Source organism: Sminthopsis crassicaudata, chromosome 2 (genome assembly GCF_048593235.1).
Source record: "Sminthopsis crassicaudata isolate SCR6 chromosome 2, ASM4859323v1, whole genome shotgun sequence".
Lineage (NCBI taxonomy): Eukaryota > Metazoa > Chordata > Mammalia > Dasyuromorphia > Dasyuridae > Sminthopsis > Sminthopsis crassicaudata.
Window position 1 is genome coordinate 376,582,567 of NC_133618.1, and position 21,708 is coordinate 376,604,274.

At 32.1% G+C, this 21,708-nt stretch overlaps 1 protein-coding gene across 7 annotated transcripts in view; it reads right to left on the reverse strand.

The window, feature by feature from the left end:
• The window catches only part of EML1 (EMAP like 1), a 268,952-nt gene that overhangs the window by 128,374 nt on the left and 118,870 nt on the right, over positions 1-21,708 (reverse strand). For 4 of the 7 annotated variants that reach the window (XR_012486612.1, XM_074291318.1, XM_074291313.1 and 1 more), the window contains exons 2-3: positions 3,945-4,127; positions 1,493-1,558 (exon numbers count right to left, since the gene is read on the reverse strand). Coding sequence is in view for 6 of the 7 variants with exons in the window: in XM_074291318.1 (XP_074147419.1) it covers positions 1,493-1,558; positions 3,945-4,127 (249 nt within the window). In the remaining variant the exon portion in view is untranslated. The remainder of the gene's footprint in view (positions 1-1,492; positions 1,559-3,944; positions 4,128-21,708) is intronic. The other 3 variants (XM_074291317.1, XM_074291315.1, XM_074291314.1) reach the window with 1 other exon arrangement.

Sequence of the window (21,708 nt, forward strand, 5' to 3'; positions counted from 1 at the left end):
AATAATTTTTATGAGATTGAAATGGTTGAGGACCAGGTTGAGAAATGGTACCTTTACGTACAATAATAATAATAAAAAAAAAACTACTTATAATTTGTACAGAAAACTAATTTTAATGTCAACAACATAAACATGTGAATCAATTCACTCTAGATTTTTGAAGTTTGACATTTTAAAGTTGCACTAAAAAGCTATGTAAGAATTTAAAGTTTTTTACTGGCTAGATCTATTTAAAATGGTTATTGGCTATTATCAACAATTTTTAGGTCTCCTGTAGAATCAATGGCATGGTGGATAGAAGAGATCTTGAAGCCAAGAAAATCCAGGTTGAAGGCCTATCTTTGAAACACACTGACTTTATGATTGAACAAATCATTTAATCTCTCAGTGCCTTAGGCAACTTGAAAAGATTATAAATTGCAGAGAAGATGATGACATGCATTGATAGAGAAAGTGTTCTCACTGAAAAGTTCCTTAAATCAATGAAGTAATAGGTCTAGTACTTAAGAAATAGTCCTTTATAGAGCTCCCTATTACCGAAAGGGAGAAGACAAGAAATTTTAAAAAAGAAACTGATAAAATTCTGGCTTTTCAAATAAAGTTAACCAAATAAAAAGGAAAAGTTATTTATCATTCAGGGGATTTAGTGTAAAAGGAAAGAGGAAGGCAATAATGTTTTTTTTTTTTTAAAGTAGAAAAACAAGGTCAGATCCTCACTGCATTTTGTTATAAATGTTTTAGTTTAGTTAACAAGGATTTTGATTCATTCTACTACCAAATTCATATCTTTCTCTTCCTCAAAAAAATAAATGAAATCTTCAATATCAATTATAGCAAAGAGTCTGAGACTTGAGTCTTGTTTATGACTCATTCTACCTAACAAATCCTTGTTCAGTCTTGTGGGTTTAGTATCTCATAAAAATCTGAAGTTAAACATTATCACATTATACTACAGACTAGTTAGAAAACAAAATTTAATCTTGAGTAAAAGGGACTCCCCTTTTAAGTGACTGAGACAGAATTGGAAAGGATCTTAGAGGTCTACTAGTCAAACCCATACATACCCAAGAAGGAACCTCCTGTATAAAATTTTAAACATGTGAAGATTTATCAAGGCAACACATCTCACTTTTGGACTCTGTAATCATTAGGAAGTTATCTTTTATATTTACACAAAAGCAAAAGCAAGAACTGATTTCATTACCTTGCACATAGCAAGAATTAAATTATCTGCTAAACTGAATTTATTAAATTGTAGTTGTGATTGAGTTGGCCAGAACATCTAATTTGTTTGTTAATTTATTTATTAATTATATTGTTTATTATTTTAATTGACTTTAGTAATTCTTTTAAAATGTCACTTTAAAATATTGCAAGTTGTGAGAGAACTTTACAGTGTTAGGTGTTAATAACGTACTAAATCAATCATATTATGCAATTGTCAGTGGCTGTTAATTTATTTTCCAAATTGTGTTTTTTTTTGATGTCTTACCTGAAATAGCAGGACTGACATGTTTATCAGCCTCTCCAGCAGATGCTTTTTTAGTCATATTCTGATCTATGAATTAATAGGGCTATTAATATTACCAGTAATAGAAAATGTGTAAATGGAAGCATAAGTAAAAAGGAAAAGAAGCCATACTAAAATTTTCATGAACTTATATAAAACAAGAAAAATCTAAAATTTTTTTTAGTTAATAAGTCCAAAAACAGATACCTTGGGATTTGAGGAATGTCCTCCATTTCCCCCCTCCAATTGAGTTATAAAGTCCATAAAAACTAAATAGTTAAAATTAATTTGAGATACACACACACACACACACACACACAATCAATATAACCCTAAGGATTGAGTTTCACAAGTTTATATAACTCAGAGCTAAAAGAAAACAAAGATTATAGGAAAATAAATTTAGAGATGGCAGAATCTTTAGAAGTCTTCTTTCATTCTACAGATAAGGAAATTGAGGCTCAAGAGAGGTTATGTGACTTGTTCACAGTCACACTGATAGTATGGAGAACTGGAACTTGAATCTAGAGCTCTTGTCACTATAACATATAATTTCCTTTTTAGGTCCCTTTCGCTGTTTTGCATTTCAGTTAAGAGGCTGAAAACTTAGAATAATCTACATGTAATGTGCTTCAAATCTACATCACAAAAATATAGTCTGAATATAATAAAACAATAATAAAGTGGTAATAATGAGTTCTGATAAGTTTCCTCCCTGAGTAGAAGGGAAAGGATAGGTCATACAGCAAAACTGTATCTCAACTTCCCTGAATAGCTAAGCTCTTTTCACATGAACTTATCTACATTTGACCAGGAGAAAAAAGCAAAAAGGCAAAAAAAAAAAAAAAAAAAAAAAAAAAAAAAGCATCTGCTCAGTAAGAATCTTTTCTTTCTTCCTAGGTTGTAATGACATATAGGAGTTAAGTAAGAACACTCATATTCCACTTGAAAAATTATAGAATCTTAAGGTTGGAAGGAACCCCACCAGTCATCTATAGTAGTCTTTATCTGAAACATGAATTGCCTCTGTAATATTTCTAACAATTTGTTATTTGCTTAAATGTCTACAGTGAAGGGGAGTTGACTACTTTATAAGACATCTGCTTTTGAAAGCCAATGAGACATTTTATAGTATTGTCAATATACCATTTCCAAGTGTAATATATTTTTATATTTTGTCTAACACATGCAAATCTAAATTGAGCATAAAGTACTTTGAGCTCATTAATGTTGAAAACTTTAAAAAATAATTTTGCATAGAAGCATTTTTTTAAAATAAGAACTTGCTCATAACTCAAAAAATATCTGGGCAAATTCCTCAAGCAATCCTTCTAGAATTAATATTTTATGTTACTTCTTAGATTAATATAAAAGACATTTGAATTTAAGTGCATATGAGGTGGTATACAAAGCAGCGACAATTACTATATGTTGTTCCTAAAGTGCTGAGTAGTAACAAGAGCATGTAAAATAATCTTAGTTATACATCACTTTATAATTTGGAAAACAAGTTAAAAAACTTAAAAAGATTGTTTAAATTTTAGAAATTTGCCTTGGGTATCCAACAATTATTATTATTATTATCCAATATCAATTATCTTGAAAAAAAGAATTAATTTACTGCTAACTTCAACCAATGTGTAAAAATGGAACAAATCATTTTAATAACACTTCACCCTCACTCCAAAAAAGTATATGCATATATTCTGTGAAATAATTTGTTAAATTTATTTATTCTTAGCCATTAACTATCTGAGAGCTAATAAGATATAATGTGATTGTGGACAAGTTACCTCACTACGTCTTGGTTTCCCTGGCAGTGGAATTAGTAATTCTTGCACAAATAATTTCACAGCATTGTTTTAGTTAAGTGCTTTTGTGAAACTTAAAATGTGCTTATTTTTATTATCATCCTTAGAGTTTATAAACGTTAATCAGAAAGATTTACTAAAGGGGTAAAGTTTTAGTTCAGCTTTTAAAAGGACAAATCAATATTCTCCAAAGAGATGGAGCTTTTTTTTTTTTCTTTCTTTCTTTTTTTTTCCCCCTGAGGCTGGGGTTAAGTGACTTGCCCAAGGTCACACAGCTAGGAAGTGTTAAGTGTCTGAGACCAGACTTGAACTCGGGTCCTCCTGAATTCAAGACTGGTTCTCTATCCACATAGCTGCCCCAAGATGGAGCTTTTTAATGACACACTTATCACAATGAAAGATATATATAATAGCTAGAATTCACTTTGACTTAAAATCATTATGTACTTTGGTCATTGGGTATTTACATATATATATATGTATATATGTATATACACACAAATATATCTAAATTTTGCTTGACATTTTAATAATTCATCAATTTAAAAGCATAGTCTATTAAAACTATAGAAAAAGTCCATACAAATTAATTATGATACAATGCATGTATCTGAAATGTTTACCTTTGGTAGGTCCTTTTCTGTTCAACATGGCCTGTTGTTCTTCAGTAATATTCAAGCGTCGGACTACATCAGCCAGAGCTGACTTGAGCAGCTGAATATCATCTTCTTGCATCTGGACTCGCTGCTCCAGAGAAGCAATTCGATCAGTTACTTCCATGCTACTTGCAGCAGAAGCACTGTCATCTAAATCAAAGGATACAGCAAAATGTGACAAAATGCCCCCAAACTGGATGAAGAGATATTTTTTTAAATTGAATCTTCCTCCTATTGCTCAGTAATTAATAGGGATAGTTCAGGTACTGATATTATGTCCTTTACCAAGACCCAGAGGCTCAGAGCTACAGAGGCTTTGAGTTAAGGCATGTATATGTCTGTTGTCCAAGAAAAGTTTGGAGAAGTTTATCATTGGGAAACTGGCAACCTGCAATGAATTTCTTGGGAGTTTTTTGGCCATATAAACTCACCTTAAAAAATCACTATTGTACTGTCAAAAAAAATTTATAATTATAAAATTAATTTAAAAAACCACTAATGAATATTTAACATTGAATAGAGAACTGTCAATTTGTATTGAAGTAGGCAATATCCAAACCAATGAAATCAGTTTTCTGACAAATGTATATTTAGAGAAAATTTATATGGGTATAAACATATGCCTCTTTTATATTAGGAAAATTAAATAAAAACTAAATATGAAAAATATTTATCCTAAAATCATATGATATAAATCAATCGAGCTTCTGTTGCAATTCAAAGATTAAGGTATACAGAACTTCAAATCTTTGTTCCATTTACTTCATTTTCATGCTTGCTCCTGTCACTGTCATTAACTTATTTCCTACTCATGACAATGAAAATTAACACTGAAATAGGAGTCAGAAGAGCCAGATATGTTATTATTCTATTATGATATTATTATTTATGTTATCATTAGAACTCTAATAACTGGGGTACTAATTAACTAGAATTCTAATGATACTATTATTAGATTTATATGATAAGATATTTAATTTATTTGAGCATCAATCAGTATTTTGTATTTACAAAATATAAATAATTATTCTTTCTTTTACTGGTACATATAAAAATCCTAATGATCAAATAAGAAAATGACTCTAAAGTGTGTTGTAAACGATAACATATGTGTGTAAGATATTGTGCTATTGATGAATATTCTTAAGGATAAATAAGATAATATGTGTGAAAGGACCCTGGAAAGTATAAAGTATTGTAAGATATAAAGGATTATTATTATAGGATTTAGTCTTGAAATTAGAGACAATCTAGCCTAATAATATTATTTTACAATTTAAGAAAACAAGATCCAGAGAGAAATCTGGTCTCAGATGCTTCTTAGCTATGTAGCTATGTAACTCTGGGCAAGTCAATTAACCTCTATCTGCCTCAGTTTCCACAAATGGAGGCAAATAACAACCTCTATTTCCCAGTATTGTTGAGAGGATCAAATGAAATGTTTATGCAGACTAAAACTGCTTGGGAGTCAGCTCTCTTAAAAATTTACATAATCTCAGAATTTGGAGGAATTATATAGGCCTTTTGTCTAATCTATAATCCTTTTCAATATGTTTTACAGGAACCTATATCTGAAGACTTAAAGCAAGAAAATCCATTTTTTGGTAACTCTAATTAAGAAAATTTCCCCTACATCAACCTTAAATATGCTTTTTTGCAACTTCTAACCATTGCTAAGACATTCCTAATTTTCACATTTTTTTCTATTTTCTTCTTCTTTTAAAGTTACACATTTAAAAAACCAATTAACCAACCAATATATATTTAAATGTCTACTATGTACTAAACATGATTAGGCACTAAACGTTCTCCTTTCCCCTACCCAGGTCAAAGGGAGATGGTAGGGACTGAGGGCAGTGATTATGTGCATATGAGTCATTTGTAAATTAAAGATTCCCATTTCTATATATAGATATCCTTTGTAGTTGCTTTTCAGTTATATTCATGCTTTAAAGTTATATAGTCCTCAATACTGATTCACTTCTCAATGTCATATAATGAAATTTCAGATCCTACCATTGTGCTAAAAGTCTCTGAAAAGCCACTACAGATGCCTAATAACCTTTTCTCACTCCTCATCTTTCTTGACCTCTCTCCTACTTTTGACATTGCTGATCAACCTACCCTCAACTTAGATACCTTCTTCTTTTTTCTATTCTGTGATACTTTCTCCTGATAATCTTCAACTCTTAGTCTCCTTTGCTGGTTTATCATCTGCTTTCTGCCCTCTAACACTTTATACTCTATCGCTCTTGTTTCCCTATACTATTCTCTTTCCTTGTCTTACATACTCCCATGAGCTCAAAGTTCTTCATATAGATGATTTCCAAATACTTATGTATTTCTATGTCTTTAACTCCAGTCACATCATCATTGATATCATTACATATCTTCAACTAGATGCTAGATATCACCAAGATGTTCCATGTAAGCATCTCAAATGTCTAAAATGAAACTCATTACAACTTCTCATCCAAACATACTCTTCCTTATTTCAGCTAAGATTATCACCATCTAGATTCACAAATAAGATTCAACCTTGACACTCCTCTCTCTCTTATCCCCAACATTTCTAAATACTTGCCAAGTTCATTAAGTCTTATCTTCATTCACAAAGTCATCATCTTATTATAATTCAGTCCCCTATATTTTCTTCTTTGTGCTTTGTGCTATTCTAATGTCCTAATTATTCCACTCTCTTCCCTTTCCCTTTCTATTACATCCTCCACAGAACTGTTAATATAAATTTTTTTAAGGCAAAGATTGGACCAGGTCTCTAACTTTCTCACACCTTCAGTGGTGATCCCTATTGCCACTAACCAAAAAACTCAGCTTGGTATTAAAGGCCTTCTATGATTTGGCTCCTTTATACCTTGCCAGACAATTATTTCACAATACTTACCTTCTGTGTTAGAAAAACTGGACAATTAGCCCTTCATTGAAGCAGACTATCTCTCTCCTGTATCTATATAGTAGCATGTCATCTCTTATATGCAGAAATAATTCCTTCTACATCCCTACCTCTCCAAATTTTTATCTTCAGCTTAGTTAAAATGCTACCTTTTACTCAAAGCCTTCCATAATTCCCCTAGTTGTTACTGCTCTTTCTTTCCTTAAACTGCTTTTACATTTATCTTGGGTATAGTTTATATATACTTGCATGTATACATTTTGTTTTCTCCAATAGAAAGCACAATCTTTTTTTTAATTATATTTTTAAAATTAATTAATTAATTAATTTTTACAAAATTTTTAAGCATAGTTAATTTTCCAGCATTGACAATTGCAAAACCTTTTGTTTCAACTTTTCCCCTCCTTCCCCCGATCTCTTCCCCCAGATGGCAGGTTGACCAATACATGTTAAATATGTTAAAATATAAGTTAAATACACTGTATGTATACATGTCCAAACAGTTATTCTGCTGTACAAAAAGAAATGGACTTTGAAACAGTGTATAATTAGCCTGTGAAGGAAATCAAAAATTTAGGCAGACAAAATTAAGAGGGATTAGGAATTCTATGTAGTGGTTCATAGTCATCTCCCAGAGTTCTTTCGCTGGGTGTAGCTGGTTCAGTTCATTATTGCTCTATTGGAACTGATTTAATTCATCTCATTGTTGAAGAGGGCCATGTCCATCAGAATTTATCATCATATAAGTATCGTTGTTGAAGTGTATAATGATCTCCTGGTCTTGCTCATCTCACTCAGCATCAGTTCATGTAAGTCTCTCCAGGCGAAAGCACAATCTTTAAAAGCAAGGTATTCTTTCCCCTTTCTTTTCCCCTCTTTCCTTTTTTTGCATCTTCAGAGTCTAGCACAATTTTTAGTAGGTAGTAGCTGCTTAATATATGTTTGCTTATAATCTTAGGACCATACTGTCCCAGTTAAAATTCCAGTTAATATTCTGGCATCTCCAGAATATAGATATAGAACTGAAAGGAAATACAGAAGCTAATCCAATTCCTTTATTTCATGACTCAGGAAAGTGAAAGAATAAGAAACTAGTTGAAGATCACACAAGTAGTGTCTAGTAGCATAGCTAGGGTACAAATCTAGGTCTTCTGACTCAAAAGCTAGCATAATGTCATTACAAGTCAAAAAATTAACTTATTCTGGCTCTGTATTTTGTTAGGTGGGGAGAGTTTGGAAGTGTCTATTATAAACAAAATATTTCAATCTGATTTTTAAAAAGTAATGTGTGAACAAAAGAAAATTTAGAACACATCTCAAATAACTTTTAAGGAATCAAGTTTCTCTTAGTGTTAGGGAAACAAAGTAGGGTTTTGTAGTGGCGGTAGTGTTTTTGACCCATAGTTCGTCCTCATTCATTAAGAGCAAATAATGATTAATATTAATTTAAAGGTAAACCTAAGGCAGTTTTATAAGCAAATACCTGATGATCAAAGTAAGTCTATTACTTTCTCATTTAATAAATTAAAACCAGCATGTGACAAGTATTATTAAATTTAATGTAAGCCATGTATAACCTATATAAAAGAATTTATTATCTCAGGGAATAGGGAAGGGACAGAGAGAGGGAGAAAATTTTAAACTCAAAATTTCAAAAAATGAATGTTAAAAACTGTTTTTACATGTAATCGTAGGGGGAATAGTGTAAAATTTTAGTGTAATCACCATAACATGTCCAAAAAATATACAAACTGGCATATCATTTTAAGTTTTAAGAATTTTAGTTATACAATGCCTGAGTGAGTAGTTCAAAAGAAATATTGGGGCAGAGCTGAATATGACCTAATTCTAAAAAATAAAACAAAAGGAAAAAAAATAGTAATTATTCTATACAATGTGGTGAAGAGGAAGACTTGATTCAGAAGCATTAAAAGGGGGAGGAGGTCTAAAAACCATAGAGAACAATACATACATATATATATATATATATATACCATGAAGGGATTAGCACTCTCTGAAATCTACAAAGAAAAAAGAGGGGAAGGAATAGGATAAGGTGAGGAACATAAAGTGTATAGATTAATGGGAAAGGGTTAAAGAGGGAGGGAAAGGATAGTAATAGGATAAGGTGGGATGCATAAGAATGTCTAGATTACTAGGAGTAGGATAGGGTATGTGGATTTATGGGAATGGGATAAATGGGGAGGGAGATGAAGAGTGAGGGGGTAAGATAAGGGAAAGATCCATAGGTGAGGAGAGGTTAGGTAATAGCAAGCCAAGTCAAGGAATAGAACTAAAGTAAAGAATTAGAAGAAAAAGGAAATAGATATATACAAACACAACAACAAGAATCAAAAGTAGAACTTATTAGGAAAAAAAGTAAGACTAGTAATCATTGATCTCAAAGTCAAACTTAAAAATTCAATCAAGAAAGAAATCTATATTATATCTTAGCCATATTAATAGTTTTAGATGCATGTCTATGTAAGTGTAAATGTGTATGTATATATTTGTGTGTATGTATGCATATAAACATGTGTCTGTGTAATAAATAAAATGTAAATTTATTGTTACATATTTTGAATCCTTCCTGATGTTCTGCTGCACACATGACAATGTTTTGTATTTTTTTTTCTTTTTTCTTTATCTATTTTATTTTTTCTTATTTTGTATTTAGTTTTAAATAAATTTTTAAAAATGAATTCTGTAAGTAAAATCTAGAAACAACATTTTTGGGTATCAGTATTTTAAGATATAACATATAACCAACAGAGGCAATTAGGAGCTCAAAAGATAGGGCACTAGGTCTGAGATCAGGAAGACCTGAGGTCAAATTTGGCCTCAGACTTATGAACTGTATAAATTTGGACAACTTATTTAACTCTCTTTGCCTTCATTTACTAGAGAAGGAAATGGCAAACCACTCTAGAATCTTTGCCAAAAAAACCTCCATGGCTAATTTGGAGTGCTATATTGTACAGGGTCAAGAAGAGTCAGACTGAACAATGACATATAATCAATAATAAGCTTTCCAGTGGCTATGTAATAGGACTTTGGAGTATGTTCAGAAAAACTAATATCAATGCACCTTGCTTCTCTGTATTCCTCTATGCAATAGGAAGAATCAGCTTTTTAAATTGGATGCATATCTAGAACAACTGCATCTTTAAAACTGTCAGACTATGCCAGTCAGTCAACTGCTATGTCCAGACAGTGAAAATCAGTTTATCACCAGTGTAAGCACCTCGAACTGAATGAATAAAGAAGAACTGATACTTTTCTCTATTTTTACCCTATGGCAACCAAGAAATGATCTGAGTATGTTCTCAGTTTCAGGTATAGGAATCTCCAATGAACTCAGAAGTCTGAACTGGCATTTAAAGTCCTCTACGATTTTGTTCCTTCCTACCTTTTCAGACTTAAATATTTCACATTATTTGTCAAAGTGCTCATGGAGTCATGATTCTAAGCAGGATATTGTATTAACACTCCTGTAACAAAATTTTAGCTTTCCTCTCAAGTTCAGACTTTTCAGTAGAGTATAAGTTCTGCCTGGTTCCACCAAACTGGGAAAGTTTTAAGTATAGACTTTAGAATTGACTGTGTTTTCTATTCAAGGCAAGGGTTATTACCTTAAAGTTATGAATGGATGGAGTCTTTTTTGTTTGTTTGTTTGTTTGTTTATACAGTGATACATAAAAAATACATATTTTATTTATAGTTTTGTTCCACAAAAGCTGCTAAAAGGATAGAGTGAGGAGCTTGAGTCAAGAATTCTTGAGTTCAAATCCAGCTTCAGATATCTGTGCAACCTTGGCCTCTGCCTGCCTCAATTTCTTCATCTGTAAGATGTGGATAATAATAGATCCCACCTTGAAGAATCTTATCAAATGAGATAATATATGTATAACACTTTGTACAGTTCCTGGCAGGCAATAAGTACTTAATAAATCAATCCTTCCTTCCTTCCCTCTTTCCTTACTTTCTTTTTCCCTTCTTTCTTTTCTTCCATAAGGATACCAACTAGAGCAAAGTGATAGAAAATGGAGCAGAGAGAGTTAAGAAAACTATAGTATTTAAACTATCTTCAAATGTTAATAGTTGCTCCTATTAATGTCTTCTATTTATCCAATTATCAATGAACTTAAAAACTACAAATGAACCAATAATCTACATTTATTGCAATTTTCAGTATTAGTGAAATCTAATACATTGAATAAATATGATACAAAAGGCATAATCAAGACCTTTATGACTAGAAAACAATGCAGGAAGATTATGTACCAAGAAGGAATGCTACAGTGATACATAATGTATATTTAAAGAAATGGAAGGTCTCTAGTACACTGACTAGATCTTCTATGATCTCAAGATTAAAATTCAAGAAAAGAGTTAATGAGTGGCCATGATGGGGAAAAAGGTGGAAATGAGATTAATTAATGTGTATTTGGTATTTATATGGGCAGTCGTGTTCTGAGCAGAAGAAAGGAAATTTTAAAAGGAAATAGCTTTAGGGAAATATAATAGAGTTCAAGTATTAGTTTAAATTTCTGTCATTTTTACATGGGAACTAGAACAGTCATCATTGGTTCTAGCCTATTGTCAGATGACGTATTTATATGCTTCTAAGTATAAAATAACACTAGTTTTTTGTAAACAGATATTTCTGAAATAAATTCTCATTTGTGGGTAGCTGTTTAAAAAATTCTCAACAGAATGAGATAATAATAACAATGACCCAGACATCACATTAACTTATAAAAATTTAAGTAACAGCCAATTCTCATTATCACCAAGCTATGTGGAATGAAAGGCTTTCAAAAGAGAGAGGCCTAACAGTAGAAATTAAATAAGATAAAGTACATATTATTTCTGTTGTCCTCTCTGCTATTGGAGTTGTCATATGCCTTCAGTGAATCCAGAAAAGATGAATTAAATCCCAATGCTTTCATTCAATTACAAAAATAAGTTAATTTAAATAATAAAAGGATATCACTTTGTTTCAGGACTATTTTTGCTGAAATCAATAAAAATAAAGAATGAAAAGAAGAATAAAGAAATATTGATCTTATTTCTCAGGAAAAAAAAAATCTCCACTACATTTGTATATGAAGTTCTATCGAGCAACCTCCCATTTAACACAATTCCATTAATGCACATAATAGTTCTATTTGTTTATACTCTATATTCCCCTTTACAGAAGATTAACCTTTTTTAAAGGTCAGAATCAAAGTTCCAAACCTATTATTTAATTTTTTTTTTTTTTTTTTTTTTTTACAAATGCTCATGAATTGTTATATCTCCAAAAGAAATTACAAAAAATATATTTAAGCTAGAACTTACTAAAGCATGTTAAAATCCTATTCAAATGTCTCATTCATGGTTTATAGGTAAGCTGAAATTTAAGTAAGTCTTACAAAGGAGGAAAGACTTTGAGATTTAAAAAAAAAAAAGAATGATATGTCTGTCATTCAAAGAGACTAATCTGGTTAAGTTTGGAGAAGCTGATCACTGGGAAGTTGGCTACCATGTAATTTGGAAGCAGGGGTGAAGACACACAAACTCACAAATGGAGACTCAGATTTATATTATCACCAATAAGAGTAACTTTATTAATGAAAAAGTATTGAATGAATCCTTAAAGTATGGATCTTTAAAATATTTGGGTAAAAAGCTTTGCTTGTAATGTGACTTTAGAGTTTGTTTATGTAAGTGAATATATATTATTTAAGAACTAAAATGCAGCTTGTGTCTGTATTTTAGGAGTAAAGTATGTAGGAAAGAAATAAATATCTTCTACTCTTCTTCAATAAGACTGAGTAAGGCATTTGGAGGAAAAAAATTTTTTAATTAAAAAAAAAGCAGTGTAAGATACTTATTCATAGGCAAAATATACTGCCAGAAAATTCTCAGTAAATGGAAAAGCAAATGGTAAATAAGGATAATAATTCATATTTATATCAGAATTTGATCCTTATAATTCTGAGTATTTAAATAGCCTATTATTACCCCCTCCCCTTTCATAGATAAGGACTCTGAAACTCAAAGCTGTCAAATGACTTGTCACATTTGAAACTGAATCTGATGACTACTATGATACTCTTTCCACTCTACAATATTATTAGTGATCCGATTTGATTTAAATCAAAAGCTTGTCTTATAAACTTCATTTTATGCATTTGAACAAATTATTAAACATTTCTGATAAAGAAGAGTAGAGATTGATGGGAAGAGTAGTAGCAGCTATGGGAATAATTTTGGCATTCTCTAAAATTCTCCTTAAGCTTTCCCCTTCAGCAACTTCTTGTTGCTTAGAGCAACTTTTGTATTTATTCTGCCACCTATCATGTACTATATGACCTTTTCCAAGACAAATTCAGAACTCATTTCCTATTAGCAGAAACTGCTTGAGTAAGCAATAAGGAAAAGGTTGAAGTAGAGTAGAGGTTCAGATTATTTCCAAAAGTATACTGATGGTTGTACTATTGATACAAACCTTTTCTTAGTTATGAACTCAGAGTAAATAGCTAAAAAAACAGTCTATCTAGACCGGGCAAAGAATCAATTCAATATGACTCCAATCATTTGTCATTCATATTTAACTTGGTAAATATCTGCTTCCCTCTATGTAAATCATATTTCTAAACATATCATATATCATATCTCTAAACATTTTAAAATATCTGACCTCTGTGATTGACAAAGTCCTCACTATACTAAAAAAGAAAAGAAAAGTGCTCAACATATGCTTACATAATTTTGGCTTTTAATGGTATTCACAGAAGAATTACAAACTTATAAACATGTTTCTTCAGCTTTTTGGAATTGCACTTACTTGAAAACTGGTATTTCAGTTGTGCCATTTTCTAATGATTTCAGTCCTACTTCTTGCCCCATGTAGCACCCTTAAAAGTCAAATTTGAACATATGCTCAATACTTAGATCTCTGATCTCATAATGCTAGGAATTCTCTATAAAAATGAACATTGTGATCCATCCATGTCACTCCATTATGTGCATCTCTTAATCAAGTTATCTAACAGGTACAATATGGAGTTGGGGTGGGGGAATCTATTCAACATACTATATTGGAAGCATTTTTCCTGATATCACCCGAGTACTCTGGGGACACTCTGACTGTCCATCTATCATCCCTTGCCTTGCCATGTGACCAGCCAATTTTTTCTTCCTGTCATACAATTGTTTGATGACATCTTTTATCTAATACTTTTTCATCTTTTCTCACTGGAGATATGTCATATAATGCTTACACTAACCATATATCTCCCCTGTGCCCTTGCTTCTTTGGAGACAATGATATTTCAAATCTTGCTACTATTACAAAAATACTGGAAAAGCATAATAATTGAAAAGCTGAGAATTTGCTTTCAATGAAGATAGAAGCTAGGAAAAAGTACTAATTCTAATGATAGACATAATAAAATATAACCAATAAGCAAAAAGGTAAATTTGAATGGATGAATTTGCCAAATGGATTTGCCCTTTAAGCAGCAAACTTAAAATTTTTCAGTACTGTGTTAAAAGATCTGCCTAACCTCATTTCCAAAATATACAGAGAACTAACTCTAATTTATAAGAAATCAAGCCATTCTCCAGTTGATAAATGGTCAAAGGATATGAACAGACAATTTTCAGATGATGAAATTGAAACTATTTCCACTCATATGAAAGAGTGTTCCAAATCACTATTGATCAGAGAAATGCAAAGTAAGACAACTCTGGGATACCACTACACACCTGTCAGATTGGCTAAGGTGACAGGAAAAAATAATGATGAATGTTGGAGGGGATGTAGGAAAACTGTGGGAAAACTGGGACACTGATGCATTGTTGGTGGAATTGTGAAAGAATCCAACCATTCTGGAGAGCAATCTGGAATTATGCCCCAAAAGTTATCAAACTGTGCATACCCTTTGATCCAGCAGCGCTACTACTGGGCGTATATCCCAAAGAAATACTAAAGAAGGGAAAGGGACCTGTATGTGCCAAAATGTTTGTGGTAGTCCTTTTTGTAGTGGCTAGAAACTCGAAAATGAATGGATGCCCATCAATTGGAGAGTGGTTGGCTAAATTGTAGTATATGAATGTTAGGGAATATTATTGTTCTGTAAGAAATGACCAGCAGGAGGAATACAGAGAGGCTTGGAGAGACTTACATGAACTGATGCTGAGTGAAATGAGCAGAACCAGGAGACTATTACATACTTCAACAACAATACTGTATGAGAATATATTCTGATGGAAGTGGATATCTTCAACAAAGAGAAGATCTAATGATCAATGATGGACAGAATCAGCTACATCCAGAGAAGGAACACTGGGAAATGAGTGTAAACTGTTTGCATTTTTGTTTTTCTTCCTAGGTTATTTTTACCTTCTGAATCCAATTCTTCCTGTGCAACAAGAAATTCAGTTCTGCACACATATATTATATCTAGGATATACTATAACATATTTAACATGTAAAAAACTGCCTGCCATCTAGGGGAGAGGATGGAGGGAGGGAAGGGAAAAATCAGAAGAGAAGTGAGTGCAATGGATAATGTTGTAAAAAATTACCCATGCATATGTACTGTCAAAAAAGTTATAATTATGAAATAAAAAATAGAATGAATTAAAAAATTAAATTAAATTTTAAAAATTAATAATATTAATTTAAAAAACTTTTAAAAATTTACTAGGGGAAAAAGATCTGCCTAAAATATAATATAGATATCAGACTTCTTAAAATGGAGAAAAAGAAAAATTTAGATAATTTAATCTTTACTTAATGATTTAGGATCATTTGAAATATAAATTATTTAATTATATTTTCTAAGTCTTTACTGTGACTCAGAGAGATTCATTTCTATTTAAGTTTGACACCACAGGTTTAGAAGGTAATGAGAATATTGAGTAGAGATGGCTTTTTTCAAATTTAGTTCAGTACAGAGATAGAGGATAACTAGCAGGATATAGATATCTAGTGAGAAGTTTTTTGTTTGTTTCTGTTTAAGAATGCAAGAGATATGGGCATGTTTACACTCATTAGTGAAGGGGTTAGTGGATAGAGGAGATACTAAAGAATAGAGACAGAGTAGGAATGACGGTTGGGCAATTTGCTAAAGAAGATGAGAGTGAACAGGTTTGAAGGAACATGTAGTAGGTTAGCATAAGAGAGTTAGCTTTGCAAGAAGGGCAATTTCATCTGATACTCAAATTAAGTATGAAATACTGGGAGAAGATCTCAGAGGGAAAGCACTAGTGGAGGAGGTAGGTAAGAAGGCCACTTTTAAAAAGGTGGGATTTTAGCTGAGTCTTGAAGGAAAATAAAAAAGCCAAGAGGTAGAGATGAGGAGTGAGAAACTTCCAGGAATTGGGGATGGTTAGAATAGAGGCAATAGTACATAGATATGGAATACAGTATGTAAGGAATCTCAAGTATATCAATAGTACTGGATCACAGAGTATCTGGAGGAGATTAAAGAATAAAAAGATTGAAAAGCTAAGACGTGGCTAACTTATGAAATAACGGCTTTAAAGGCCAAATAAAATTTGAAATTTAATTTGAGGGAATAAGGTACCACTGGAATTTGCTGGAGGATGGGATAGATATGTGATATGCTTATATATATATATATATATACACACACTCTGGGAAGACAATTTTGCAGCTGAGTGGAATACTGGCTGGAGTGGGGAGAGACTTGAGGTAGAGATAAACAGAAAGCTGTCCAAGGATGAGATGGAAGTGACAAGTCTTGAAAATAGATGTAAGTTTTATGAGAGTGAAGAAGAAAGGATGACATTGAGATTTCAAGCCTGGGTGACAGAGTGAAGGTGGTGGTAACCTTACCAGAAAGAAGACAATTAAGAGGAGTGACAGTTTGGGAAGAAGATAATGAGTTCTGTTTTGCTGTTTTGAGTTTAAGGGTTTAAAGTTGTTTAGAAGACGTCTAGTTTGGATGTTCAATAGATAGCTGCAATATGAGACTAGAGGAGAGAAACAATGAAAGAGTTGGATAAAGAGATCTGAGAATCATCTGCATAGAAATGATAACTGAAGTGCTGATGAGATCGCCAAGCAAGACAGCAAAGAGGAAGAAGAACCATATATGGGTAGAAGGTAGAAATCTGGTTTGGGCAAGTTAAATTTGAGATGCCAAATGTACATCTAAGATGAAGAGAAGAAAAGATAGTAGATGATGAGTTTAGCAGACATCAGCACTAGATATTTAAATTGGAGAGTCATTTGTAAGGAGATATTGTCTCAACCAGACAAGCTATAGAGAGAAAAGAGAACTCAGGATGGTAACTTTAGGAAAACTCATTTTAAGGGGATGGAAAATAGTTTATAATTCAACAAGAGTAATTGAAAAAAGAGAAATCAGAAAGGTAGAAGAAAAACTGGTAGACAGCAATAAATGTCACAAAAACCAAAGAATAATAATATCAAGGAAGAACTGAGGAAAAATCAAGGAGGTCATTGAATTTATTATTTTGATATGATGCTACCCAAATTTGTTTAATTTAAAATTAAATATAAACACAAAAATCACAACTGTACTTAAAAGCAGTTTGGCATAATAGAAAATACAGGAGGGGGCAGGTAGGTGGCGCAGTGGATAGAGCACCAGCCTTGAATTCAAGAGACCCAAGTTCAAATCTGGTCTCAGACACTTAACATTTCCTAGCTGTGTGACCCTGGGCAAGTCACTTAACCCCAGCCTCAGGAAAAAATAAATAAAAAATAAAAGAAAAAAAGAAAGAAAATACAGGAGACTGAGAATCAAGACCTGCATTCTAGAACTCCCTTAGTAACTAGTTAAATGCCTATTCATAGGTGATGATTAGAGTTTCTTTTTCTATGAAATGAATATAATTTTACCTGTCTTTTTCAGGATTGTTCTCATTAACAAAGGAGAAAATGTAGGTGTGTTTACTTTTAAAGTTATTAGCTATCATAACAATATTATTTTTATTAGTAGCACCTTTAAATTTCAGTCAAATTTTGGCCTATAGATATTAAGGCAGATTTTACCCAAAATTATTTGATTTGACATAGTTTTCCAAAAAGAAGGATTTACCATGGAAATTGATGGTTCACCAGTAAATTAACAACAGATTATGATGCTGAAACAATAGCAAAAATAAAAAGGTAAGATATTTGTGTTAAATTGTAATCACAATTAAATTATTTACTCAAAAGAATTTCTACATAGCCCTTCTCAGATTTGTGTCTTTTTTTTTTTTTTTTTTTTATTATTTTATTTTATAATTATAACATTTTTTGACAGTACATATGCATGGGTAATTTTTTACAACATTATCCCTTGCACTTACTTCTATTCAGATTTTTTCCCTTCCTCCCCCAAACCCCTCCCCCAGATGGCAAGCAGTCTTATATATGTTAAATATATTACAGTATAATTTAGATACAATATATGTGTGTAGAACCGAATTTTTTGTTGCACAGGAAGAATTGGATTCAGAAGGTAAAAATAACAGTTTACATTCATTTCCCATTGTTCCTTTTCTGGATGTAGCTGGTTCTTTCCATCATTAATCAATTGGAATTGGATTAGCTCTTCTCTATGTTGAAGAAATCCACTTCCATCAGCATACATCCTCGTACAGTATCATTGTTGAAGTGTATAATGATCTTCTGGTTCTGCTCGTTTCACTCAGCATCAGTTGATGTAAGTCTCTCCAAGCCTCTCTATATTTCTCCTGTTGGTCATTTCTTATAGAACAATAATATTCCATAACATTCATATACCATAGTTTACCCAACCATTCTCCAATTGATGGACATCCATTCATCTTCCAACTTCTAGCCACTATGAAAAGGGCTGCCACAAACATTTTGGCACATACAGGACCCTTTCCCTTCTCTAGTAGTTCCTTGGGGTATAAGCCCAGTAGTAGTATGGCTGGGTCAAAGGGTATGCACATTTTGATAACTTTTTGGGCATAATTCCAGATTGCTCTCCAGAATGGTTGGATTCTTTCACAACTCCACCAACAATGCATCAGTGTCCCAGTTTTCCCACAGCCCCTCCAACATTCATCGTTATTTGTTCCTGTCATCTTAGCCAATCTGACAGGTGTGTAATGATACCTCAGAGTTGTCTTAATTTGCATTTCTCTGATCAATAGTGATTTGGAACACTCTTTCATATGAGTGGAAATAGTTTTAATTTCATCATCTGAAAATTGTCTGTTCATATCCTTTGACCATTTATCAATTGGAGAATGGATTGATTTCTTATAGATTAAAGTCAATTCTCTGTATATTTTGGAGATGAGGCCTTTATCAGAACCTTTAACTGTAAAAATTTTTTCCCAATTTGTTACTTCCCTTCTAATCTTGTTTGCATTAGTTTTGTTTGTGCAGAAACTTTTTAATTTGGTGTAATCAAAATGTTCTATTTTGTGATCAATAATGGTCTCTAGTTCTCCCTTGGACACAAACTCCTTCCTCCTCCACAAGTCTGAGAGGTAAACCATCCCATGTTCCTCCAATTTATTTATGATTTCGTTCTTTATGCCTAAATCTTGGACCCATTTTGATCTAATCTTAGTATGTGGTGTTAAATGTGGGTCCATGCCTAGTTTCTGCCATACTAATTTCCAGTTTTCCCAGCAGTTTTTGTCAAATAATGAATTCTTATCCCAAAATTTGGGATCTTTGGTTTTGTCAAAGATTAGATTGCTATTTTTATTCACTATCTTGTCCTGTGAACCTAACCTATGCCACTGATCAACTAGTCTATTTCTTAGCCAATACCAAATGGTTTTGGTGACTGTTGCTTTATAATATAGCTTTAAATCAGGTACACTTAGACCACCTTCCTCTGACTTTTTTTTCATTAGTTCCCTTGCAATTCTCGACCTTTTATTCTTCCATATGAATTTTGTTGTTATTTTTTCTAGGTCATTAAAATAGTTTCTTGGGAGTCTGATTGGTATAGCACTAAATAAATAGATTAGTTTGGGGAGTATTGTCATCTTTATTATATTCGCTCGGCCTATCCAAGAACATTGAATGTCTTTCCAATTATTTAAATCTGACTTTATTTTTGTGGCAAGTGTTTTGTAATTTTGCTCATATAATTCCTGACTCTCCTTTGGTAGATATATTCCCAGATATTTGATACTATCGACTGTTATTTTGAATGGAATTTCTCTTTGTATCTCTTGCTGTTGGATTGTGTTGGTAATGTATAAAAATCCTGAGGATTTATGTGGATTTATTTTGTATCCTGCAACTTTGCTAAAATTCTGAATTATTTCTAATAGCTTTTTAGCAGAGTCTTTGGGGTTCTCTAAGTATACCATCATGTCATCTGCGAAAAGTGACAATTTGATTTCTTCATTTCCTACTCTAATTCCTTGGATCTCTTTCTCGGCTCTTATTGCCAAGGCTAGAGTTTCTAGTACTATATTGAATAGTAATGGTGATAGTGGGCAACCTTGTTTCACTCCTGATCTAACAGGGAAAGGTTCTAGTTTATCACCATTACATATGATGTTTACTGAAGGTTTTAAATATATGCTCCTTATTATTTTAAGGAATAGTCCATTTATTCCTATACTCTCAAGCGTTTTTAGTAGGAATGGATGTTGGATTTTATCAAATGCCTTTTCTGCATCTATTGAGATGATCATATGGTTTTTATTAATTTGATTATTAATATGGTCAATTATACTAATAGTTTTCCTAATATTAAACCAGCCCTGCATTCCTGGTATAAATCCCACTTGGTCATAGTGTATTATTCTGGGGATGATTTTCTGAAGTCTATTTGCTAATATCTTATTTAAGATTTTAGCATCAATATTCATTAAGGAAATTGGTCTATAGTTTTCTTTCTCAGTTTTCGATCTACCTGGTTTAAGTATCAGTACCATGTCTGTGTCATAGAAGGAATTTGGTAGGACTCCTTCAATCCCTATTTTTTCAAATAGTTTACATAGCATTGGAGTTAGTTGTTCTTTAAATGTTTGGTAGAATTCACCTGTAAATCCATCTGGTCCTGGGGACTTTTTCTTAGGAAGTTGGTTAATAGCTTGGTCTATTTCTTTTTCTGAGATGGGACTATTTAGACTACTTACTTCTTCCTCTGTTAATCTGGGCAAGCTATATTTTTGAAGGTATTCTTCCATTTCATTTAAGTTATCAAATTTATCGGCATAAAGTTGAGCAAAGTAGCTCCTAACTATTGTTCTAATTTCCTCTTCATTAGTGGTGAGTTCACCCTTTTCATTTTCAAGACTATCAATTTGCTTTTTCTCTTTCCTTTTTTTAATCAGGTTTACTAAGGGTTTGTCTATTTTGTTGGTTTTTTCATAAAACCAACTCTTAGTTTTATTAATTAATTCAATAGTTTTTTTACTTTCAATTTTATTAATCTCACCTTTTATTTTTTGAATTTCAAGTTTTGTGTTTGTCTGGGGGTTTTTAATTTGTTCCTTTTCTAGCAATTTTAGTTGTAAACCCAATTCGTTGGCCCTCTCTTTCTCTATTTTATGCAAGTAGGCCTGTAGAGATATAAAACTTCCCCTAATTACTGCTTTGGCTGTATCCCACACATTTTGGTATGATGTCTCATTATTGTCATTTTCTTGGGTGAAGTTATTAATTATGTCTATGATTTGCTGTTTTACCCAATCATTCTTTAGTATAAGATTATTTAGTTTCCAATTATTTTTTGGTCTATTTTCCCCTGGCTTTTTATTAAATGTTATTTTGATTGCATTATGGTCTGAAAAGGATGCATTTACTATTTCTGCCTTACTGCATTTGATTTTGAGGTT